A 27,052-nucleotide genomic window follows, 5' to 3' on the forward strand; every position below is an offset into this window, starting at 1 on the left:
CAAAAGGTGGAGGAATATGTGCATTTAATATTGCTGAATGCATTGTTCATCATTCTTCATTTGATCAATGTTCTGCATATGGCACTTCAGATTTCGGAGGAGGTGGAATTATGGCAGAGCATGTGTATGTCCAGTCAATGGTTGATGATTGCTATTTTCAAAACTGTTCTTCAGGTGATGACGGAGGAGCAATTGATCTGCGTGAAACGAATACTCAAAGGCAGAAAGAATGAATTATTAATTCGTTTTTTAGATAACTGTCAATGCTTAGGATCAATCGATGGGGCAGGGGGAGCAATTATTCATTGGGGATGCAAGGATCAAGTTGTTATTTCGAATTGTCTCTATTGTCAATGTCTTGCAATGTGCGGAGGAGGCGCTATTGGTATATTAATTAATAGTTACAATCACGGAACATTGTTTTATTTCTGCTTTTTCCATAATAATACGTGCAGAATAAGTGGACATGATATTATTCTTCACGGATCAACGGAAAAAAACATTGATTCCACATGCTATTCAACATTAAATTCAACAAATAGAGTTAGCACAGATTCATTTGAAATGATTTATCAAAGCAGATGGCTTCGAAACAATTTTGGAATAATGAGATTTGTTTCTTCGACTGAAACACAACCAAGTGCAACTGATGCATATGCATGTGGGCTGAATGAAATGCATCCTTGAGGAACTATCAGGCATTGCTTGACTCAGCTTATTCTTGGTAATGAAAATGACGTTCAGATACTCACAGGAACGATCACAGAAACCAAGAATGTGGACTGCAATATCAATTCTTTCACAATTATTAGGCAAAGAACTATGAGCACAGCAACACAAACAGAATTTGAAGTATCTGTACTGTCTCTTTTTTTCTGTCTCAATAGGCACATTGACTGTCAGAGACTTTGTTCTTGTGCATGACTCTGCTCATCCGAATAATAGTGGTTCAAGACAAATTGACATTACTGAAACTGAAGAGAGGAAGATAAGCTATCTGAACATATCTGCTGGAAGTGGACATTCGGTACAAACAGCATTCACCACAGAGTTGATAAATATTCAGAATGGGATCCTTCAAATGGAAAAAGTGAACTGCGCAAAGACTATCTCCACAACTTTATTATTTTCGCGATCTTCGACAAATGAAAATTTTCATTCACTTTTTCAAAATGCTTTCTTTGCAATATAGAAAGAACAAAGATGAATCCATCTGTTGCAATTGAAAAGAGAAAGAAGTTGACTTGAAAACAGAAGCGCAAATCGAACAAGATAGCGATTCACAAGGAACACTCCACGCCTTGCCACAGATTGGAGATGAAAAAGTGATTCGAATGTTGATCAATAAGAAACCAAAGACTGAGAAGAAACAGAATAGAAAGAATGAGAAGAGGAGGTGCACATGTGAAGCGATGGCTCCAAGGTTGCGGTGAAGTTAGAGGCTAACAGACACTATCTGGAGACCCATGTTAACGACGATTCAGCATTCATCCTTACACCAAAAAAGCTACCTGCGAAGCCACAGAAAGAAACTGTGTTCAACAAACATAAACCTTTCATCATGATAAGTTACATATGCATCAGAGAAATCAACCCAATCTTTTTTTCTTTGCATCACACTTACACCATTGTGTGTTTTTCATCTCGCTAAGCTGTCAAAGGCACACGTTACAGAGGCACAACTGCTCAACTTTCAATTTACTCATGTAAAATCACTCCTCTCAGCAAACATTTATATGCAACGATCTTCTGTCATTTGCAAATCATTTGTTTGTTTTTGAATTCGAACATTTGTTCGCTATTTTATAATATATTGTCCTTCTTCCCCTCTTTTCCTTTTCTTTTCTATCAAACTGTTTCTCTCCTATCAATGAAATGTTCCTTCTGCCATCAGACTGTATTATTTCTTCGGCATTCTTCATTTCCACAACCATTTTCCGCTTTGCATCCAACTTTATCTGCTCCAACGTCACAGTTGCCGTTTCCAAATGTTCATTGCAGCTCACAGATAAGGTCCATTCGATCGATGCTTCTCACTCTGCACATTTCGAAATTGAAGGAACTTTTATCATTCACTTTTTTTTAAAAAAAGAATAAAATTTTCTTTAACTTAAAAATAATGTTATATGAATCTTTTTCGAAAACAAAAAATATTAAAATTTTTATGTACCCTTTTTGTGGAACTTAATATTTTGCCATCAATTTGTAATAATGAAAGTTTTCACTCAAAAACTTCAGCATTTCACTCCATTATCACAACAATTTTATATTTTGATTGTAACAACGTTATCTAATCTGTTCAAAGAATTTGAAACAAAATAATACAAACGAGGGTTATTTGAAAAACACTTTACACCATTTCCTTTTCAAAGTGATGAATAATAATTGGAGTTTGAAAAATGCAAATTTGAAACCAAGTTTATTCTTTTTTTATATTCCCTCATATAAAGTGATCAAAACAAGAAAGAACCAAAAATGATCGTTAAATAAGATATGAAGTTGAAGCGTAACTTAAAAATGGAAAGCGAGAAATAATCAAACCTAAACAGACATTTTTTCTAAAATTAACAACTCGACTGATCTTTGTCATTCGACTGATCTCGACAAAGATCTGTCGATAACCCTATATTAAATATTTGAATTTTGAATAAAAAGAAGAATAATTTTTGGTTTATCATTTCCATATTAAATTATGAATCTTTATAGATAAAAAATTTGAAATAACATTTTTTTTCTTTTTTCAATTACAAAAAAATAAAAAAATTTTCTTAATAATAAAAAAATTGAACTCAATTAAATTGTCGGTCGACATGTCGAGTTGTTTAAAAAATGTCGGTCGGTCGCAGAGGCCTAGTCATTTTATTGCGATTGTCAAAAAGGATGTGAATAGACTTTCATATTCTTCTATTTTTTTGGAGTGCAATGATTATAGTGTGTCAGAAATAATTCCAGACAAATGGGAGGAATACTGGATTTTTATGTCACAAGAAAATTGGAAACCTTCGCTTTCATTTTATCAAAAAGTCATGTGACATATTGTTCACTTCAAATTTATTTCTAATACAGATATCGCATAAAATACCGGACATCGCACAAAATACCGGACAAGATCGATTTCTCAATAACAGCAAGAAGAAAAATTCTGATTAATTTCCTTAAAATATTTCTCATCAATGCAAACTCGCTTGACATAAAAGACTTTCAGGACAGCTTCGCTTGAGCTCAGAAAAAATTATTTTCAAAATCTCGGAGAAATGGGATTTTGATTTTCTCCGAGATTTTGAAAATAATTTTTTCTGAGCTCAAGCGAAGCTGTCCTGAAAGTCTTTTATGTCAAGCGAGTTTGCATTGATGAGAAATATTTTAAGGAAATTAATCAGAATTTTTCTTCTTGCTGTTATTGAGAAATCGATCTTGTCCGGTATTTTGTGCGATGTCCGGTATTTTATGCGATATCTGTACTTGTTTTTTCTCACTTCAGTTTTTGTAATAAAAATTAATAAAATGAAAACAAATTCATATGAATCATTCAGTTAACATAACATAAAGTTAATTATTAAATAATAATTAATTAAAAAAATATAAAAAATAAATTAAATAGAATATTCAAAATTAATGATCATGAAAAAACAAATCAATTGTGCATTTTGGTCAACATTAAAAGTCACATATTCTATGCTTAATGAGCTGATAGTTTAATATAATGATGTTTTGAGCACAAAAATGAAATGACTGAATTGCCATGATCTTTTCATTTAATAAATTTTTTGAAATAATATAAGATAAATCAATTTACAAATATTGCGTTCAATTGATGAATATAGCCTTTGTGCTTTGATAAGAAAGTTATACAATTGAATTGGCAATAACCTATGCAAGCATCATCTTCGTATTCTTCTTTTTCCTTTCGATTTTTTATTTTTTAATTTTTTCCCGCAATTTTCGTCATGGTTGTAATAATGTCTTTTTTTGTTAAAGCTTCATTTGTTGCATAATAGTTTTTTCATCCTCGCAATAGGAGATGATGTAGAAGATGGAGCTGCTTGAATAGATCAAAACCAAAGACACGAGATCATCGAACAGCATTTCATCGGAACTTGTGAATTTGATATAATGTTTGAAACAGGTTCTTCCAGAGAATCATGCTCTGAGGGTACTGAAGAGAGGAAAGAAAAGGAGCAGGAGGAAGGCAATGGAACAGATTTGGGAAGATGAGGAAGTGGAAGGAGCAACAGAAAAAGAGATTGAGAATGAAAAAAAGGACAGAAAAAAAAACAGTAAAAATTCACAACGGCACAGCTGGCTGAGGAGACTAAATGGAATGAGGAGTAAAAGGATTTATCATTAATTCCAGTCACAAATCGTATTCAGCTAAAGAAGATGCGAATTGAGGAAACAAAGAACAAAAACATGGACAAGATCTGCCATCTGCAATCGCTCATGAAGGAGAAGAAGAATGAGGAACAAGAAATAAGAGTCCTGAGGAAAGGAGGAGAGGAAGGCGCGTCAAGAGTGTCTGTGGTTTAAAGGATGTTTGACAAGCGGGACGAGGCAGATGACGAAGAGGTGAAGGTCAACATCTTCCATAAACACTTTATGCGAAGAATACTTAGCATGTTAACTGCGATATCTCTTCTCTTGTGCTTGCCCCACCGCCTTTGTCTGATCCTCAGCATGCTATGAACATGTTCAGTAGGCTGCAGCAGGAGAAGCCAACGAGGATACTTCAGGCTAACATCGAGTGCGCGCTGTATATTTTGTGTGCGGTGCGGAAAGTGGACACGAACCTCTTCTATGTGCTAAACGAGAACTGGATTGTTTATGACGGCAGACTCTCTGTCGATGAGAAGTGTGCGACGAACGACCTGCTCATTTTAGGTGCGGACCCCCTTGCAAAGTTCTTAAACCTGCACTGTTATCCGCGCAGCCTGGGAGGATACAACAGAAGAGAATGTGTAAGCTTCGTGAGGTTATATTTGAGTCACAACACGCAGACCAGTTACTGATGAATGTGGAAGAAGCAGCAGAGGAAGAGGGGGAAATGGAAACATCAGTGGGATCAATTTGTCTGCGTTGGATTCTTCGCTGTTTGTGTCAAATGGGGCAGAAACGCTGACAAAAAAGAATATCATACGGCCAAAGAAGATTGCGATCGAAAAAAAGACATAATTTATATCATTGGAGGAGTTTGGAGAAGAGTCGAAGTTGAGCGAGCGCAGAGCAGCAAGCATTGCGAGTTCAGTGAGTGAATGCTGCTATCTTTCAGGTAAATTTTGTGTTTTTCAGGTCAATATTGCCGAATTTCTCGAAGAAGAGGGAGGTCAGGAAAGCAGAAAAGAAGAAGAAGGGTGCAAAATTTTTGAGCTTGGTTGAAGAAAAGAAAAGAATTCCAAATAGATCGACTTCGGCAATGACGAAGATTTGAAGCGATGTGGTGTGAGTTGAATTTTTCATTTAATAATAACAAAGAATTATTGAAATTTTATTTTTTAAATATATTTTTTTAAAATTTTGAAATTTTCAGAATTTTTTTCATTATTTTCTATGAACTTCCTCTTTTTCTTGTGTGCAGATTTCAACTGCCATTTTTGAGTGTGTGCATTGACAATATGCAGCACATTGCCTGTCTGAACTACATCGGTAGAGAAATCATCGATACACCCAATCTTTCCTGTCAGATTGGACTTGTACAATCAATTGCCAATATGTTCTGATCAAGAAGAGATAAAGGAGCAATTTTTCATTTTATAAGGTTTGCACTATTTTTTGATAATTGTTACAATTGTTTAAATCATATTTCTTATTTTTCTTTTTTTAACTTATTCAAACTATAATTTTTGTTTATTCAACCAATTGATACATAAATATTTGAACTACCCCTTTTCATGTTTTTTTGATACAGCTTCTTTTTCTTTGATTGGGCGACTCGTCTCTTCCACAGTCGCTTCACATCATTTCTATCATCATTGGTGTCAGAGCTGATGAAAAAGTCTGAACTGGGAACCATATACCCCGCCTTTTCTGCTTCCACTGTTGCCCCTGTGATACAACTGACTGCCTCCTCTCCACACAGCAAGACTTCCTCTCCTCATCGGCTACTCAATAATTATTCTTTTCATCCCCATCGCCTTCGTCGTCGTCGTCATCATCATCATCATCTTCTTCTTCTTTCGATTCTTCTACATCGTCATCAAAAACAACCGCAGTTAAATTCTATTAGAAAGAAAAGATTGTTAACGAATTATCTTCATCTTCCTCTTCATCCGAATAGTCAGATGTAAATTCTTCACAAGAAAGAGCCGAAAAAGCGGAAATCGACGAAATCATCGAAGACTTCAAAAGAAAACATGCACCGCGTCTGCCTCTTCCTGTGATCATTCCACCACAAGAAGCAACTCTTCGGAATCCATCTTATGTTCACTCGAAGACAAAGTCAGAGAAAAAGCAATCAAAATTCAACACAAACCTTTTTGACTCATTCAATTGCTGGAATTGGCACAAGAAGAGGAACATTTCCTTCTTCATTGCCCAATGAATCTTTTCTTTCTCTTCCTCAGTCATCTCCTTCTCCCTCTCCTTCATCTTCCTCTTCTTCCTCTACATCCTCTTCATCTTCCTCATCTTCTCCAGCGGTAACTGACCTCTCTCTCCACCCCAAACCACCTCATCGTCTGAGATTGCAATAGCTCGCTGCATAAGAGCAATGGACACTCTCCTCCGCAGATGCTATCTCAACCGTTGTGCACAAGTTGAAGCAGCCCCAAGGTCGTTGCCCTCTTCACTATTTGCTTCTTCCTCGTTGCGTTGATTTTTTCGCAACTTATTCCTGACATAAGAAGAGCAACAGATAAGGAGAATGAAGCAACAGCAGAAAAAGAAGGAAAATACAATATTTTGTTCTCCCTCCCGATGTATTTGAGGCGCTGCCGCTGTTTGCATAATTTCGGATGGTGGAGCGGTATGCGGAGAATCTGGAGAAGAGGAAGAGAGAAAGAGAGAGAGCGAAGGAAAGAGAGAGAGAAGTTAGGAACGAGAGAAGAGAGGAAAGAAGAATAAGAGAACTGATTAAGATGAGGAAGGCATTGATGCCCGAAAATGATGTAAATAATAATGATGATGAAAATGATAATAAAGCAAAATCAGAAGAAAATGAGAGTTTATCATTGATTGGAAGAGATACTCTGAAGGAAACCAAGAATAATGAAGGAAGTGAATGCCTTTCCGACAGCTCCATCATCAGTGATGAAGAAGAGAGAAGAGAGAAGAGGCACAAACAGAGAGAGAAACAGAGGCTGATGCGAAGGTATTACCAGGCGCTTGAGTTTCAACGTGATTTTGTTGTGAATGAAGTGCTTTTGATGGTCAGACCGAACCTTCTGCTTTCTCCGACGCGGATAGATGAATCGATTAAAAGACCAGGAATGAGTGTGAATGCTACTAAAAGTGAGGGGGATGGCAAAGAAGACGGAAAAGAAGAGAAAGAATCAACGAATTCTGGAAATGGAAATGGAAACAAGGAAGAAGTTGAAGGCGATGAAGATAGCACGAAAGACGAGGATCAAGAAGTGATTTTGGAGGATTCAACAAACAACCGCAAAGCAGTTGATTGAAAAACAAAGATAATTAAACGGAAGCAGAAAAGAATTCAAACACCAAAGAATCAATAAGAAACGGCAGGAAAGACGAAATTCATTCCAATGAACCAAAACAGATCCACTTTCATCACGAGCACTGCAAAAACAACATCAAAAGCAGCAACAAATTCCTCTCCTTCACCATTTCCTTCTTTACAGCCTAAACAATAAATTTCTGGAAGAGGAAACTTTGGAACGATACACTTTACACGAGGGAAGCGAATGGACGGAGGATGGAGAGGAGTCGGAGGGAGAGCGTTGATTGCGTACAGCCAAGAGATGGAGATGGGGAGAGGAGCTGTAGGTACACCTACAACTCCGCTGTCACCTGTTGTTGTTGGAGAAGGAGGAGAAGTGGTGACGTTGGGTGTGATGGGGATGAAGGAGTTCAACAAAGAAGTTACAAGGGCGATGTCAGATGAGTTTCAGAATGAGAAAGGGAAAGTGGACGATGAAGAGTCGAAAATCAGGTTCAATTCATTGGAATCTGATGATCAGAGAGAAAAACTGCTTCGGCTGATGAAACTGCAGGGAATACAGAAGAAGAAGGAGGAGAAAGAAGAGAAAGAGAGGAGGCGGAAGAAGATAGAAGAGCGGGAGCGCAGAAAAATGGAGAAAATGGCGAAGAAGATAGAGGAAAAAGATAAAAATCTGTTTAGCAGCATCCAAGGAATACTTCTACCATCCCGTGAGACAGGCACACCGATTAACCAGAAGGTGAACAAAATGGCAAGCGAGGCGCAACAAGAGGCGAAAGAAAGCCAAACGCCATTTTTAACAAGAGAACTGAAATTGGACTGCATGTTGAATGACCTCTTTAATTCTGACTTTGAAGATTTGAGCTATGAACTGGATGTGCCTTTCAGCTATGTGCGTATCAAAAGCGAGGAAAACGGGCAATTTGCGTGGAAGATGCAGAAGGTACCTGTGTATGCAGCAGTCGACGCGAGGCAGACAAGAACGCGGTTGGATCTGATGAGTGCGCTGAAGAGCGGGCTGAGGCAGAGTCGTGCAGAGTTGAGAAGAGGAAGAGGGATGAAGTGGAGGGGCTGGTGGTCGCACAAAGAGGAAGCAGAAGTGACACACAGGAAGGGAAGGAAAGGAGCAGGGAAAGGATCACCTCTGATGTTTCAAAAGGAGAAAGGGATAAGAACCTTTAGTCAGAGCTGCATGCCTGGGAGAAGAAATGCGCTGTCGTTCTCAAAATTGGTATCTTTCTCCGCTTTGCAGAATTCAATGGTGATGGATCTGATGTAGAAATATTCTGAACTTAATTTGGTTGCGCCTTTTGATTCAGCTGCTGATCTTGCTGTAAATACAAACATTGCTCTTCATCCTCTCTCTAACTGCAATTCTTCACTTGTCAATTCATCCTTTTTTATGAACATTCAACAGCAATCTTTTTTTTCTCTCAGAACATCTTTATCTCCTTCACAGCAATACCGCGCTATAATTTCATCTGCTTCTAATCATGCTGCTCCTGGCTCCCTTTTTCCGCTTTCATTGCCTGCTCTTTCTTCATCTCCTTCTTTTTCATTCAACTTTCATCGAATTCAGTTCCAGACCTCATCTTTCGTTGCTATTTGGAAAGAAACAAAGAAATACTTATTCTCGATGATACATCAGCTTAAGTTATATGTCAACTGAAGCGATTCTCCACAAAGCAAAGAAAAGTCTGCAAATTATCAACAACTGAATTAATTCTGACTTTTTCATTTGGAGGCTGAAGCATTCGAAGTGAAAAGGAAAGTTCAATGAGGCTATTTTTGATTGTAATGGCTGGGTTCCAAAAATAGCCTTCAGCAGATTTCGCAGCTACGAAATCACAACAAATAGTTGGAAATGAAACGATGAGTGAGAAAAGCAATTTAGAGGAAAAGGCATATTTGAAGAGAAATTATATGAGACAGTTGGGTGAATCGTTCACGAACAAGTTGGAATAGAAAAATTGAGGAAAATATAATCTGAAGAAAATTACTAGATATGTATGAATATATTCTTTTTGAATATACAACAACAATGAAATTTTTTTCATGAGCTTTATTTTCATTCGATGAAAAAGAGAAAATAAATGAAGAAATTTCGAAGAAATATTTTTGTATGAGCCAATGTCAGACTTCTCGAAAGACAAGTGATGATATAGACTTCAAATGAAAAGAAGATGAAATCTCAAGAATTTTTCAATGATATGGAAAATATTCAAAAATTTGTAAATGGAATTAATAATAAAGAAATTAGAAAATGTTTGTCATTTCCAGTGATTTTTGTGTCAACCGCGTCGAAAGTGAGTGTTTGAATGGGAACAAATGTTGAGGTGAGGAGGGTGAGGGAAGCGTCTTGGAGGAGGGAAATGAAGCCGGTGAGGGCATACTCGATGGTGGCACATGGGATCTGTTGGGGTCTGCCACATGCATCAGAATTAGTTCCTCTGTTTGAAACGATTTAATTCAAAGTGATGAAGATGATCCAGATATTGAACTTGACTTAATCCAACGTTCCACTATTTCGTTTAACGCTTGATGAATTCGATGAAAGGAAAAAAAGAAATGGAGATTTGTTGGCTATACAAAGACGAAAAGAAAAAAGAGAAATAACTATTATTTATAAATTGGTTTCAATATTTTTGTTTTCTTATCGTTTTTTCTGTTCTTATTTTAAATTTATTTATTCATTTTTTTAATATTTTTAATTTATTTTAATTAACTTGATCAAAAAAATTCTTTTTCATCTAAATCATATAAACATAGGTTTGTATTTTTGTTTAAATGAAAAAAACAAATAAATGTTTTGTCAACACATGCTAAATACTCATGAAAAATCAATTCTTGTTATTAGATCTAAAAATACCACAATAGATTTTATTATTTCAATTTTTGATCTTTTTTAATGATTTCAAAAAAAATCACCCATATTAATCCTTTATTTTAGGCCTTTGCGACAAGGAAATTTTTAGCGATGCGTGTCGGTCGAAAGTCTCGGCCTGTTTTTTTTTTTTTTTTTTTTTTTTTTTTTTTTTTTTTTTTTTTTATCAATAAATATTTTTAAACTTTTTTTATTTTTATGACTCTTTTATTTTTTCAAAATAAGTTATTGTTTGTGATTAACAAAGAATTTTTATCTTTTTGTGTTTTTGACAAATCGCTATACCCAATTTTGAATAGAATATTAATTTGATACTCATTTTTCTTGAACAAGAAATAAAGTTTTTCTTTTTCAAAAGCATCTTTTCTCTGAAACATCATCAAACTATTTTCATATCGTTTCAACTTTTCGTTCATAATTCTGAAATTTTCATTGGAAGATGAAACAATAATTCACAAAAATCAAATTCAAACCCAAAGCATATTTCAAAATCAAATTCAAAAACAATAATTTGATCTTTAAGAGCATTGAGATCCAGCTCAGATTATTTGGAAAATATTAAATAAAGGATTATAAATCAGCGCTGTGTTTATACGTTTCGAGTCATCTGTTCCTGAACTTCCGCAGCATTAAATGACCAATCTGAAGACCGACCAATTAAAGTTATTTTGCTTCCAACAATGTAACTTTATTTATTCATGGCAAAGGCAATTGGAAGATGATAAGCAAATGCAGGTTTGATGAAAAAGGTTCAGCTTTTTCAATGAAGAAGACAAAAAAAAATGGCTGGATTGCATTTGTTACAGGAAAAGATGTTGGAGCGACAAACAGAAGTTATTGCATCAATTATTTTTTCCAACTGAAAGAAAACGAAGCAGCAAAGGTGGTGAGCAGATAGGGGCTCGAATTACAAGGTGAGAAAAGAGCAGGATTGTTGTATTGCCTGAGACGAAGAAACGTTCCAGTTCAGCAGCTCAACTGTTTCAAACAAAATTCGATTGCACTTTGAAGTGCGGAGAGAAAGCAAAAGTTAAGATAGCGAGTGAAGATAGGGCACAGGAAGTGATATTCGATATGAAGAGACAGCTGTTGAAGGTGGCAGCGAATGTGTACGGGAACGAGGAGAATTCTGCATGGCATGACAACACAAAGCAGACTTGGCATATGGGTGCTGAGAGGACTTTTTCGTGATGCAGATGTTCCTTTTGCACCTCTGGTCTGTGCTTCCAATAGAGAACCTTCTTCAGCTAGGTTGCCTTCTCTGCTGCATGTTGAAAAGAAAATTTCGAACAGAACAATTAATCCTCCTTTCCCCTTCAGTCGAGTTCTGAGGACTGTTTTCATCCGTCACTGAGAGTTAAACAAAAGCGGGAGGTGGCCATTCATAAAACGTGTGAAGATGGCGTTTCGAGAGAAAAAATGAAGGCAGAAAGAAGCAGGTCGTTAAGCATCTTGTTCCTTTTTTGCATGGAAATTTGGATGTGCCTGTGTTCAGTGGAATCAATATTTGTTTTGAAGTCCGAGAAAATAAAAAAGATGAAGTTAGCGAGTCATATGGAAACATTGTGGATGAAAGCGCAGAAAATAATGCAGTCAAAGCATATATAATTCAAAATGTGGGGATAAGAACTTTTCCTTCCATCTGATGTTGCGAACCTGCAGCTGTCTGGGATGTTAAAAAAAATCGAGGAGACGCACTTAATCAAATACAAAGAATCGAGTTCGTCTCGTTGAAAAGGCTCCTCTTTCTGCATAATTCGTTCTCTTCAAACGGAAGAATGCTCTTGGCTTTTCCCGCTAAGCAATAGATCGCCTTTGTTGTCTTCGTTGCCTCTTTCTCTTCGTCTGCTTCATCAGCTTCAGCTCCTCTGCTTCTGTTCAGTTTCCCATAAAAACTCGTGAATCTTTATTTCCTTCTGTTCCGTCTTTTTCTTTTTTTTCCTCACCTCTTCTTTCTTCTCCAAATGCTTTCATCATGCGATTAAATATTTATTCTCCAACCGCTGTCTATGTTCCACAGCACAATCACTCAGGTTGTCAATGGAATTGTTTGTATTGAATGAATTCTGAATGATATATCAGTTTTATTCACCTTGTGCCTGTGATGTGAGATGATGAAAAGAATATACGCTTTGCAACTCATGTTGAACGAATGAACATCCAACTACAAGCGAGAGGATTGTGGCAGAAGAAGAAAAAGGAGGAATAGGCGGTGAGAAACCCACTGTTTTTTGCCTATTCTTTAAGGAGAAGGACCATTTCTGTCCATTCTCATTCTGCTTGCACATCAGTCCTTGTGGAAGTAGACTGTGCTCCCTCTGTGTCTTCTCCTGAGAGTTTCTATGAACAAACAACGATTCCAAAATGATGCCTGTGGAAGTTACAAACCTTCGCCAAATAAATAGATGGGTTCATTTATTACTCAATGTGGGACTTGCACAGCAACTTAGGATCTTCACAGAAGTGCATTTTGCGCTTCCAGACGAAGATGAATATTTTCTGTGTTTTCAACGGAAAGATCACATGCTTTTCCTTTTGGAAATCTAACGCAGGATGGAAAAGATGATGGACATCTCTCAAGGCAGCACCAGAGTCACAGTTGGTGATTAACACTATTCCATCGAAAACATCTCTAATAATCCTTCTCTCATTCTGATCGATACACATGCAGAATAAAAATCAAACACTGGAATACGTAATGAAACTCCCTAACTTATTTGCTGCGTTTCACACATTTATCACACAGCTGGAGTCGATGACGATGAGCTTTTTAACGACAAATATGAACAAGATGGAAATGATAGGTGATTGATGACTTTGTGCATTACTGTTGGAGGGATCGATGTCTCATCTCACTTTCAGTTGCTTGCTTCACATCACGATTTTTCTTTCTTTCTTCTTCAGCTTTTTTCCCATCGCAATCAGTCTCTTTCATCGCTTTGACTTTTTTCTTTTCTTTCTTTCTCCTTCTCTTTTCCTTTTCTATCAACGTTCATCAAAATGCTTTCTTTAACCTTTTCCAAAATGAGATGCATTTCAGCATTTGCATATACGTTTCTGCTTTTCTTTTCTGCATTCTCGTCTCTATATTTTGATGAATTAATTGTTTTGTCTCTTTCGCCTATTGACTGCCTGATGCGTCCAACAACTTCCTGTGTGTTTATTGACCTTCTTTTCATAAAGGGATTGCGAGAGGCTATGATCAAACATTGTATCTTTCCATTCAGTGCACCGAAGTGATGGCTTATGAATGGAAGCTCATCGACTCGTCGACTTCTATAAGATGGTCTTTCTGACAAGGGTAAGGAAGGCTTTTGTAGAGGAAAGAAGAAGATGAAGGAGAAGAACGGTGAGAGAAAAGATACAAATGATGGATGAGATTCTGAATAAAAGAAGTGAAGTTTGTTTCAAGATGAATGCTTGAGGGAAAATGTTTATTTATTAGAATTTGAAGAAAATGAAGTATTTGTGGAAGAAGATAAGGAAGAAGATTAAGATAAAGATGAAAAATAAGAAGAAGACAAACGATGTTTGACAGAAGTTAATACAGTTACAGAAGCTGTCCTTTTTGCAGTCTTCTGCAGAATAGACTGCAGAACTTGAATCTGATTCTGAAACAAAATGCTTTCTGACTCTTTTGAAGTCATGCGTTTGTGCAAGTGGAACATGAGGCGGTAATCAACAAACTTTGCTTTGCGGAATAAAAGCAGCTCACTTTTTTTGCAGGCTCTTTAGCATTTCACTAACGCAAATCCGGCAACGAAGAGAGAAGAGAAGGATTCATAACATCATTATACAGCCTCATAAACATTGGCAGTGAAAAGTTCGAATAGACAATCATCAACGTAATTTTGCTTTGCATGACTGGATCAAAGATATGTTCATTTAAACCAACCGCAAAAATCAATGTGACTGTGGATCTGCTGCTCGTCGACTTTGCTCCCCAGTTTGTTCGACAGCACCCCTTTTTCCTCCTGAATTAGCTGCAGTATCAGGCTGTTTATCTTCCAGGAAATCAAAACACTCCAAGTTGTCAGATCAAATGCCATCTTCTCCTTCTTCCTAGTATTTGTCTTCTATGAAATAGCAAAGCCTTGCATGGCTTCCACATATTGAGAGAAATGAGATGCTTGGAATGAAGTTCGTATCTCTGTTCCTTTTGTGAAGCACACTGCAGAGTGATAATTGCACAGATATGCAGATGGATTAACCTTGGACCCGAATTTCTCTTGCTTCAATCCTGGGCTAATTAATAAATAAATTGAGGAGAAGAAGAAAATTGAGCAATTCAAACTGAATGATACGAGATCTGACTTCTTTTCACTGGCTGCCTTTTAATGTGATTCGTCTTCACATCTTCGTGTTAAAAACCATTTCAATGAGCGTGTGAAAGGTTCAATGTCAAGTTGTTGATATGTGCCCTCCTGATAAAATCTGCATCCCGCGGTTATATCCCATTGAACTTAAAACCTTTCAAAGTGTCTATGATTTTTCTTCAAGATGTCATACGAATGATTTTGATGATAGAAAGGCATAACAAAACAACTGTTCTTCTTTTTCCTTTATTTAACAAAGTTTTTTCATCTTCATTCTTCAAAATCTCGGTAAATTCTTTTTCTTTTTCTTCCTTTTGGAAAAATTATTAAATTGTAACTATCTTCATATATTCGCTTCTTCTTGAAATTTCCATTTGAACGTGTCTCTTTTCCTTCAGCAATTGTGATTTAATTATTCAAATCATAACAATTAATATCAAAATATCTTCACAAGCATTGACAACTTGTCAAATCTCTATATCCTGCCCTTCGTATTCAAACATAAAAGCAAAGATATCAGTTAAACCTTCTGCATATCTTTTCCAGCTGTTTCCAGGAGTATTGTGTTTTTAAACAAAACAAAACAAAAATATAATTATGGATTCAATTCGTTTTCTTTTGACAGACAGCAATTATTTGAATATTAATATCCATAAACAGAAAAAGTGTGAAACAAAATGTGGTGTCAAACGAATGAAAATATCGAAAAATATATCAAAAACACAAATTCTATCTCTGTCATATTTTAATGAATGTTTCTTATAATTTTCTTTGAATAGAATAAATAAAAAAAACTATGTTTGAAAGACAAAACGATTTCGAAATAGAACATTCGTTCGACAGATTGATCTTTTCAACCGACTGATCTTTCAACCGACTGATCTTTGTCGTTCGACTAATCTCGACAAAGATCTGTCGATAACCCATTGAATATTTAAAATATCAAAAAACTATATATTTGTTTTAGACCTGTGCGACACGACATGCAAATTTTTGTTGCTGTCGGTCACTAAAAAAAAAAAAAAAAATAAAAAAAAAAAAAAATTAATATAAAATATAAAACATTCATATTAATTTTTTCTATCGATTTTTTTCAATTTGAAAATCACTGACAAATATTTGATCGTTCAATCCATTATTTCATAAATGGATAATGAAACAATAATTTCTTAAAAATGTATTGTTTATAATATATTATTTAAATGAATAATGCTTCCACTTATATTTCCATGAATAAATTGAATTTCATTTTAACAATTCATTTAATCCAAACATGGTTAAATTCAAATAATTTGATGAAATAGTGTTGTTTTCATTCTGAAGTCTTCTAATTAAAAAGCAGAGGTTGTGCGCCAAATGAAAAAGCAGCGTTTGCATCCATTATTACACTCATGTTTTTTATTATTGGATTTTTTCTTTGTTTTTTATTCAGAATTGTTTTTTGAACTTGAACTCCGTCAAAAAAGCGAAAGGAAATAGAAATTAGCTGAAATGAACATAATTATAGAAAAAATAGATGAAAGTGATTTTTTCTGTTTTTTCAGAGGAGTTATTCAACAAAATAGATGAAATGTCTGAAAAAAAGAAAATGCGATTGGAAATAGCGATGTTGCTGTTGAGACGCACCAGATATTGGATAGTGTTGAAAAAAATATGGCGTTATCATTTGAAATAATCTCTATTGAACAAAAAATTTGATAGGATGATGATTGATGAAGATAAAGAAAAAGAGGAAAAAGAAGGAAAGCTTCCAGTTGATGTTTGCGAATGCTATCTTTTTGTCAACTATTTCGCATCATGGGAATTTTTACAAAATATGTGTTCTATCTTCTGAAAGTTGCCTAAGAAAAAGAGGGAAACAAAGAAGCAAAGGAAAAAGTGGAGATGGCATTATTAGCTTTGACTGGTATTTGGAGATATGAGGTGTGAAAAACTTTGCCCATATCGTTTAATTTACAGATTTTTATTATTATTTTTATTTTTTGTGAAAATATCAATGGAATTGTATTTTATGGAGTGCAAAGACTTAATTCAAAATCATCAAAAACACAACCTGACACGTCCAGATTTTCAATCAGCATGGAAGTTTATGATATAAAGATTTGAAAAAGATAAAAGTTTTGAAGAAGTTATTGTGAATGAACTGAATTTTGTGAGAGATGCAACACAAGAATTGAAAGAGCTTATGATATGAATAGACATGAAGAAAAATGATAAAAAAATTGGGAAAATTTTTTAAATTCATCATGAAGAAAAGATAAAAGTGTTCTGTTGCTTTATATTCTGAGGGAGTCCGAAATGAAAAGAATGAAGAAAAAGATGCTGGATTATTTGCTCGTGCAGATGGGATGAATGAAGCAGCGAAGGTTGAGGAAAGCACGATGTGCAACGAATGTGTTCACGTTTTTCATTCCACTTCTGAACAGAACATGTGGAGAAACGAAAAATATGATAGCGCAAAATCTAATTTCAATTGGAAGATACTTGAAAAGATTGAAGAAAAAGGTTTCTTTCTTATTTTTCATAAGCTAAATCAAATATTCTATTTTCTTGAAGAATAATATAAAGATAATTCACAAAAGATATTTCTAAATATTTTGTGAATATAAAAATTATGAAATGCATGGAATAATGAAACTGAAATATTATCTTTTTTCCTTCGTCATTTCACAAAATGAAAACAACACAATTCTGCCATTCTTGATATCCTGTTTTTTCATATTTCAAAAAATGAAGTTAAACTTAAAAACATTTAAAATGAAAAACACTTTTGAATGATCATACCATATTCCACTATTCTTCTTGTGAACATTTCCTCAAGAAACTCACAACTTTATATTTCTTTAAAAATTTCACATTTCAAATCCTTCTTTTTTCTTTCGTAGTATGAGCTGCCACTTATTTCTCTTTGGATCAATTCATTCCACGCTGCTCCAATGCATCTGCAAGTTTCAGTTGTTTTGCTTTATTCAGACATTTTTCATCAATTTTCTGAAAAGCGTTGTATTTTCAAAAAAAGAAAGAAAGAAAAGAAAAGAAAAGAAAAGAAAGAAAAAGAAAGAAAAAGAAAGAAAAAGAAAGAAAAAGAAAGAAAAAGAAAGAAAAAGAAAGAAAAAGAAAGAAAAAGAAAGAAAAAGAAAGAAAAAGAAAGAAAAAGAAAGAAAAAGAAAAGAAAAAACCATTTGGATGGATAATCTCAAGGGAAAAAAAGGATCATCAAAGATAAAGAAGAGCAGGGAGAAAAAGCCTAAGAGGTCGTGAATCAGCAACAGAAGCGATAATATTTGAACTGTTGAATGAATGTTTGGTTTGCACTTTTATTTTCAAGTGATCATAAAAATTTTTTAACAGCATGTTCCTGGAGAACGTAGAAAGATTCTTATTTTATCGATTTCATTGGATCTTCCTCATTCAAATGATAAAAATTCTGTAATTTCTGTTCAGCTTACATAATAAATAAGGCCGATTTATTGCATTTGAGTAAATTGGTTCAATTTCTCTGCCTTTGATGTTGCACACACTTTGCTTTTCATTTCCATTTTCAATGCTCTTCAAAAAGGCCTTTATGTCACTTGCTTCTTCTATATTTAGAATAATATATTTTAGTCTTATATTTTGTAAATAATCCAAACAAGCTTTCAAAAACTGAAAGGATATGTTTTCATAACAAATAAGTTATGCACTTTCAAAGGACGAAATTCACATCACATGAAGGAACTTAAAAAACGAGCAAATCAAACAAAGTGTAAAGAAATCTTAAAAATAACAAATAAACTCATCTTCAAACGATCATTAATTGAAAGAGTCTATCAATGAGCATTCTTCAGACCTTTTTTGTTTTTTGTATATGGTTCTTTCTTTATAAAATAAGGATTATCTAATGTCAAACGAAAAGTTATGGTTGAACCAGATGGAAAAATGAAATCTCAAACATTTCATATGCTCGACAAGTTATTTTGTTATTCTGTTTCTATTTAGTACGTGTTTATTTCATTGACAAAATGTAATGTCAGTGACAGAAGTGACTACCAGTGGCATATTAAAATCCATGTTTCACAGATCTTGTCAGTTAAAAATATATTATGGAAAATTTGATTAATTGATTTTTCAAAAATATTGCAAAAAATATTCAATATTTCTTTATCATATATTTTTTTATCATGTTTGACAAAGATTAAAACACTATTGATTTCTTTTCTTCTCTTTCTGTTTTCTTTCTTTCTTTCATTTTGTTGAAACAAATATTTCCTGCCATGTTCCAACAAAATAAGGAAATTTTGTTGAAACATGAAACATTCTGTCAATTATTTGAAAAAATTTTATTAGCATATTTTATTTTTCTATTCGAAAAAATACTCCCAAAAATGAAATAAATAAAAAAATAATGGTTGTGATCAGTAAAAATTGTCTTGTCGGTCACCTTTGTCAGTTAATGACAAAATTTGCCACTTGTCGCACAGGTCTATATTTGTTTGCTCGAATCTTGTGAAATTTTATTTTTATAAATTATTAAAAATATAACTCAATGAAAACAAAAAAGCAATATTTAAATATAAATGTTTTTTCATCTAACAAAAAATTAAATTCAAGCGAACTGTTTTGTCTGTCGACTTGTCGAGCTGATGAAAAAATGTCGGTCTGTCGCAAAGGCCTTCTTTATTTTTTTGAAGAAAATTAAATTTCGATTGAAAGTTTTTCGACTTTGAATTATTTTTGGTGTAACATCAGAATAATTATCACATGAATGCACAAAAAGTTTGGAACGGAACATTGAATTTTTCACAAATAAAAGAAGTCTGTCCAACCTTCACACTACTATGGTATGTGTGGAACAGTGTTTAAAGAAGAATTAAATAAACCAGATAAATTGTTTGAATAATTAAATGGGTAATTCTTTTTGATGTCATAATTTTTTACGAGGTTTGATCTGACTTTTCATTATTTTTTTTGAATAATTGAAAAGACATGCGGAAATCATTCATTTGAATAAGTGTATTACAGTATTTGGAATTTTCAATAATTTTATCTATAAAAAATTTGATATGATCCATAATTATAAAATTTTTAGTTGATATTAAAGTGTAAATATGCGAATTTAACAAAGAAAACCATGTGTTGATTATGAACTTTTTAAATGTTCATGTGAATATTCGTTATATCTATTAATGCGAACAATTGTTTATTTATCAACAGATAACACAGAAAAATCTTAAAGTTGATGGTTGTGATTTCGAAAGTTTGAATTCTTTATTTCCATTTTTCTCTCAAAGTCCATTTTAAAAAAGCAAATTTTTTATCTGCCTTTGAAACAGTTTGTGAAATGCGGTATGTCAAAATTTGATTGAAACTAAGTTACTCATTATTATTGTTATTTCATGATTAAACTCACTTTCAACAATTTATTCGACTTTTGTTTTCTGGTGGCAAATGAAAAGCAAAGAGAATTTTTTCAATGGTTATCATATTCTATAAGATAAGTTGTTAGCTTTTCATATTTAATATTTGTTGATTTTTCATAATTCATCTCACTCAGGAAGATTTCCGTTGTTTATCCGTTCATAATGCCAAATCAATTGGACGCTTGGAATCTGGGTTTCGATAACTATCGATTCAAAAAAATCTACAATGAATTATCATAGAAATTGATTTAAAACTTATTTCTTTCGATTGTTTTATAATTGAGAATTTCTATCATTCAATTCATAGAGACGACATTATCCATTTTTATAACCATATAAAAATTTTTCTTCATGATTTCCTTTTTCACATCACTCTCAATATCTTCGTTCGCAAAGTCAACTTCATCGTTATGGAACGAAATATTTCAATATTCATTTCTATTATGTGGTTATTTGGCATTTTGATATTAACAATGAAAAGTTCATTTCTTATAATTAGTTTAATTCTCATTCATTTTTTCATTCTTTTTTGTCAACATAATTTTTTCTATACAGGCAACTTTTCAGTCCTTTTAGAGAGAGATGATGTCATTAATAATCACTTGACAAATTGACGCAATTAATGTTTAACTCCTAATTATCAACATGAAAATACAAGTTCATTCAAACACCATTTATCGAGTCAAAAAAATAACTAAGAGAAAAAAGATGCTTGCACACAAATAAATAATAATACACATCCAACGACAAATAAAAATAAAGTTCTTTTTATTTCCGACTGAAAAACAATTAACATAAAACGAATTTATGATTTATTGTGATGAATGGAACGATAGAAAATTAAACAATCTACGTTCAAAAACTATTTCAATGATCGAAAAAGTTTTTTAATGAAATCATCGTGAAAAAAAAGTTAATAAATTGAAAAAATTTAATATCAACACTAGAAAAAGATGATAAACGAAAAAAATACATGGAAAATATAACTTTATGAAAGATACAATTTATTGTATGTTGTGTTCTATTCAAACCACAAACATTCACAGAATTTTCAAGATAATTATTGAACACATAACATAATCAGAAATAATTCAAATAATAAAGTTTGTCTTTAAAATTAAATTTGTAAACTCAACAAAAAAAAGAACATTTCTTCATGGGCAAACATCATCAATCTTTAATTATTCAAATCATATATTGTTCACCATTAAACATTACAAAAAAAGCATTAATAAAAAAGTGAAAATTGCTTATTGTCGTAAAGCTTTCGGAAAAACTGAAATTTTTCAAACAAATTATTAATAAATGAGATCAAAAGATCGTATTTCAGTTGAATAAAACATATAGCACAAATAGTATGTTAAAATTATTGATTTAAATTCATTAATAACAAATACAAAATAATTATTAAAAATAAAATAAGTAAATAACTATGTTTAAAAATATTACATAAGCATGAAACAATAGAAATACAAATGAAAAGAAACAATAATGAAGAAAAATGAGAATGAAAGAAAAATGAAATAGAAAACAATAGAAATACAAATGAAAAGAAACAATGATGGGAAATTTAGCAGTCTAAAAATTCTTCTTCGTATCGAATGAAGCACTTAGAATTGATGGATATATTGCTTTTATAATTTGGGACATATCGGTTTTCGTCATATGCACACCTGGGAGGCAGTGTACCGTATCCAGGTCCGAATCTTACAGTTTGAAGCTGAAACATTTAAAGTACACAGTCTTGTTCAATATTCAACCGAATAAATATTGACTTAGCATGCGCATATAGACGTTTTTTTGCTTGACGGACAAGAACTGGAATTAAAAAAATGCAATAAATACACTATGTTCGATGAAAACATAAAATTATCACAAAAAATATGAAAAGATAAAAAACTAGGTTGAATAGTAATGGAAATAAAAAACAAGTTGTGAAAAAACGTCAATGACAACTTTTCCAATATATAATCATGGAAATAACACAATTTTGCATAAAAACATTTAACTATCCAAGAAGATCTTACAAAAAATAAAATCAAATGAAGAAAAATGATAATACAAAGAGAAAATAATAATGCCAACAGATGAAATTCGCCATATATTTATTAAACGTTGTTCTATTTTGAATAAACAGTTATTAATAATTTGAATAAAAACTTTCAATCTTTTCGATGAACTTTGTGAATATAAGCAATTCTCATTTTAAAGAAATAAAACAACAAATAACTTAAAATTGATTAAAAAATATATATTTTTATAAAGAATATAAAAGAAAGACAATGATGGCCCATGAATACAGTTCAAGTTTTTGCAACATTTCTTATCAAACAAGGCAAACAAAAATGAATCAAAAAGACACACACACACACACACACACACACACACACACACACACACACACACACACACACACACACACACACACACACACACATACACACACACACACACACACACACACACACACACACACACACACACACACACACACACACAATAAAAAACAAACAAACAAACAAAAATCGAATTTTTTGAATAAATAATTTAATAAAGAGCATTTAGCACAGAAGAATCACGCAATAGTTGATATCTGTTCTTTATCAAATTACCTGTGAAAGTTGAAAGTGTTGACTGGTGAAATGAAGTATTTGGTGTGTTTGGTTCCTTTTCTCCACTTGTAATAATTTCTCTTTTCTTTGTTGAATTAACAAGAATGAGAGAACGTTGTGGAAGAAAGCTTGTTGCGGATGCGAGTATTTGTTTTCCTTGACGTTCAAAATAGAGATAATTTTTCATGTTTGCAATCGTCATTGATTGCCAAGCACTTTTTCGTTTTGGGATGTATTCGAAGAAGAAGCGAGTGTGAATTGCAGAAGGGTTTTCATTTCTTTCCTTCGATTTTGAAGAAAGATTTGTTATTGAAGAGATGTCATTTTTGTTAAAAGAGGAAGGAATTGATGAACAAAAATGTTGGTTGAAAAATTTCAATAAATCTTGAAGGGAACTGATGTTTATTGATGGAAGATTATTGTTTATTGCCTTCACCATGATTCCAAATTCTCCATCACACACATTTATTCCATGATGTTCGACGAAAAAGTTGAGCTCACATTTTTTGTTACGAAATAAAGGAGTTGAAGGTGAAAGAATAAAATCCAGGAGAAATCTATTTCGATTGTGAGGACCTGTGTCACAGAAAAATTTTAAAGAAGAGGAGTTTCGAAAGATTTGATTTTGCAATGTTTGTTGAAGGCATTCAATGACATATTTGAAATCATTAGAAAGACAGTTGGAAAGATAGTTGAATGTCTTTTTTTGAAGCACTTTATTGATGATTTGAAAAGTGACAATAGTGAAATGAGACAGTTGCCTTTGATTGTAGTATTCATGCTGAAGCTGACAATTACTAAATGGTATTTTCCATTTTTCCTTAAAATCAAATACGCAAATCACTTCTCCTTCTTTAAGATTTGAAACAGACTCATTAAAGTAGGTTCTCTACCACTCTGCCATTTGTTTATGTAGCTTCAGCAATTTCAGGTCTCTGAGGTCTTTTTCAGAAGGGTTTTCCTTCTTGTTCAGAAATTTTCTTTCCATTTTCTCCAACAGTTGACAAGTTCCACACATATCTGTTCTTCTTTTTGCCTTTGTGAAGTTTGATGTCAGCTTGAAAAATGTTGAAAGAGATACATTTACTCCCGTTTCATTAATCATGTCCTTCCACAACTGATTTTTAGGTTTAAATATTAACCGTTTTTGATTTGGTGAAAACATTCTGAAACACTTTTTGTTGTTTATCTCCTTCAAGGATAAAGGAGAACAATTTTCGTTTCCACAAGGATTTGGATGACGCAACATCGAAGTTTTCATAGAATTTCCAACAAATTCTTTGGAAGATAAAGCTGATTTTTCATCATATGAACATTTAAGAAGATGTGTCAATGGTTCTTCGTTTGAATTGTTAAATAACAATTGTAATTGGTTATTATCTGTGTGAGTTTGTAAACAATTGTTTTTCTTATTTTGAAGAAATTGTGTTCTTGAATTATCATCCTGAGTTGATTGAACGATTTTTGTCAAATAATCCTTTGAATGATCAGTATTATATTTTTTATCAATTGAACTGTTGGAATAACGATCGCTTGACATATATAGCATATGTTCTTGAAAATGATTTTTTGCATACAATGCAGATAGTGGATGAGTTTGTGGAGGAGAGGAAAGAGGATGAGTGGGAGAGGGAGTGGATAGTGGATATGATGAGTTGTGTAAAATTTGTTCATGAAGAGCAAAAGGAGAAGTTGGATGATGCGTTATGGTTGGCGAAGTTTGCTGAAGCTTTGCAGATGAAGATGTTGGCTGAAGCGTTGCTGGAGGAATTGGAAGCATGTGAGCTGATGTGGGAGAAGATAAAAGATGAATTGAGGTGGGAGAATTTTGATGAAGAGTTGCGGAAGAAGAAGTGATATGAAGGTTTGCGTTTGGAGAAGTTTTCTGAAGAGACACAGAAGAAGAAGTTTGCTGATGCATTGCGGAAAATGTCGAAAGCGATTGAGTTGACAAAGGAGAGGAAAGTGTGCGAGCTGCACATTGGGTAGCTTGCTGAAGCATTGCAGATGAAGAAGAAAGAGGATGAGTTTCAGAAGAAGAAAGAGTTTGGTGGAGCACTGGAGAAGAAGAAGAAGAAGTTTTGTGAAGTGTTGTTGTTGGAGGAGAATTCTGGAGAGTTACAGAAGATGTTGAAAGTGGATGAGTTTGTGGAGGAGAGGAAAGAGGATGAGTGGGAGAGTGATTATATATTGAATTTGTTATTAATGAATGTTTGCTTGATTGAAACATCGAATTTGGGATTTTGTTTTGAATCGAAGTTTCCAAACTATTTTTGTTTTCAATAGATTTATGATTATTTTGATCGAATTGATTTTGTTCTTCATTAGGGCACATGATACACTTATCTTGTATTGACACTTCCGTAAACTCATCATTTATTCCTGTTGATTGATTATCAAAGCTTTGTGAAGATACATCGATCTTTGAAGGAAAGATTGAACTGCACTGAATTCTTGTTGATTCCGATTGAACAGAGTCAGTATGATTTCCAACTTAACGAAATTTCTTTGAGCCACATTTCAATAATTTCATAGAATCGATAGTTGTTTTCTTTCTTATGAAAAACGAGATTGATGCTTGATATCCTTTTTTGTACAGTGCGCTCCATGTATTTTCCCAGTCATTTTTTTGAATGAGAAATATCTGACCATCACTGCAAATGCACCACGGATTGACTGAGTCCATAGAATTTGAAACAAATGAAATATTGTGACCTTGTATTTTGTTTTTCTGCTTGAACAGTATTTGACCTCCAAAATTATATTCAGCTTTCTCTGCATCTTCATTCTGCTCGAAGCCTTCTTTAATTGTCTCAGGAAGATAGGCTGTGCTCTTTCTTTCTTCAATAAAAGAGCTAATTGCAAAACTTTTAGGAGGAAAAGATTCATTCATATCGTTGCATTCATGAGCCAAAACAAGCAGTTCAGGAAAAGCAGAAACATAGCTACACCTTTTTGCGCAACTGTTCTTCTGACATGATTTGCAAAAAATCTTGTTAGGATGTTTCAATTGTTCTTTGTCAAACAATTTTGATAATCCATAAAGCACGGATTTATCATGAACAATTGTGTAATCTGATAAATTTTCTATTTTCGATGTGATGGAATGACATGTTTGACATTCCACACAGTTGATCAAAATTTGTATTGTACAATTTTGGTTTATAATTTTGTTGGTTTTGAAGAGATGTGCAATTTTCACAAATGCTTCGACTGCATTTTGTTGCTGTCTGCGTCCTTTGCTAAAATAATCGTCCCACATATCAATGAATTGATTTGTCCATAAATCAAAAACAGGAAAGTTCGTAAATAAATTGTAACAAATTTTGAAAAGTGAAGAAGCCAGGCAATTATTGACTCTGTCTGAGTCAGAAAATGTAAATATGGAAGTTGATGCAAAACAAGTTGAAAAACATTGCAAATTTGATGCTAGGTAACAAGTGTTGCCAAGGTTTCTCAAACCTTTCCTTTCTAAAAGATTGTAATTGCACTCCTTTTGTTTTGAAATATCAGACATTCTCGTCAAACGCTGTGAAAGTGGTTCTTCTAATTCATTGCACTTCGAAGTTAATTTGTCAATTGTTATGAAGGAATGTGTACTTTGTGTAATTAAACTTTGTGATATTTCTGATTCAGAAAAAAAAAAAGATAATAACTTGTGGAGAAAATAATAAAGAAAATTACTAACATGTCAAAAAAATAATAAAAATATAAAACCTGTTTCTTTCTTTTTTGTTTTTTCATCTTTACATAAAATATATTTATCCCACCCTTCTTCATCGATCATTGGATCTATTTCCATTTCTTTCTTGGTGCTTTTTCTGGTTTTCAAAGATGACGAAGATTCAGAAGAGTGAAGAAGCATCCAATTATTTGCCGTTTCCCACTCAATTTCAGGCAGTCCTAATATCGTTTGCAAAAAACCAATTAATGTTAATTATTATTAAAAAAATAGTCAAACCACTTTTGCATTCTGGTTGTTGCGGATTTTGAGGAATACATAATTCATCTCTATTTTTTTTCAAGGTTTGCTTCGCGTAATTCAGTTTTCCAATTGTGACATCATAACCTCTATTTTCCATTTGTTCCAAGTTCATTGTGCGACTTAGGGCTTGCAGCATCACGGTTTGCGTATGTAGTGGTGCGTTATTGTATACTTTTGCCAATTCATCCAATAAAATATTATAAGTTTCTTATTCGAATGTGTATAATAGGACATATATATTCAT

The 27,052-nt window shown here is 33.3% G+C and overlaps 4 protein-coding genes across 4 annotated transcripts; 3 read left to right on the plus strand and 1 right to left on the minus strand.

The window, feature by feature from the left end:
* Positions 1-4,063: 4,063 nt before the first annotated feature.
* On the plus strand, positions 4,064-4,959 carry MONOS_12617 (uncharacterized protein; the record flags this gene model as incomplete). The annotated part of the gene is made up of 3 exons (XM_067865251.1): positions 4,064-4,521; positions 4,614-4,878; positions 4,928-4,959. The coding sequence occupies exons 1-3, from the start codon at positions 4,381-4,383 to the stop codon at positions 4,957-4,959; spliced, it is 438 nt and encodes a 145-aa protein (XP_067732546.1). The 5' UTR covers positions 4,064-4,380.
* A 1,988-nt stretch (positions 4,960-6,947) lies between these two features.
* MONOS_12616 (uncharacterized protein) lies at positions 6,948-7,610 on the plus strand (the record flags this gene model as incomplete). Its single annotated transcript, XM_067865250.1, has 1 exon — positions 6,948-7,610. One exon carries the CDS (start codon positions 6,948-6,950, stop codon positions 7,608-7,610), a length of 663 nt encoding a protein of 220 aa, XP_067732547.1.
* A 6-nt stretch (positions 7,611-7,616) lies between these two features.
* MONOS_12615 (uncharacterized protein) lies at positions 7,617-8,891 on the plus strand (the record flags this gene model as incomplete). Its single annotated transcript, XM_067865249.1, has 1 exon — positions 7,617-8,891. Exon 1 carries the CDS (start codon positions 7,857-7,859, stop codon positions 8,889-8,891), a length of 1,035 nt encoding a protein of 344 aa, XP_067732548.1. The 5' UTR covers positions 7,617-7,856.
* A 15,399-nt stretch (positions 8,892-24,290) lies between these two features.
* Positions 24,291-25,053, minus strand: MONOS_10596 (uncharacterized protein; the record flags this gene model as incomplete). The annotated part of the gene is made up of 2 exons (XM_067863057.1): positions 24,291-24,300; positions 24,401-25,053. The coding sequence occupies 2 exons, from the start codon at positions 25,051-25,053 to the stop codon at positions 24,291-24,293; spliced, it is 663 nt and encodes a 220-aa protein (XP_067732549.1).
* Between the last annotated feature and the right edge of the window lie 1,999 nt (positions 25,054-27,052).

Source organism: Monocercomonoides exilis (assembly GCF_001643675.1).
Source record: "Monocercomonoides exilis strain PA203 chromosome Unknown scaffold9-1957334, whole genome shotgun sequence".
Taxonomy (NCBI): domain Eukaryota; phylum Preaxostyla; order Oxymonadida; family Polymastigidae; genus Monocercomonoides; species Monocercomonoides exilis.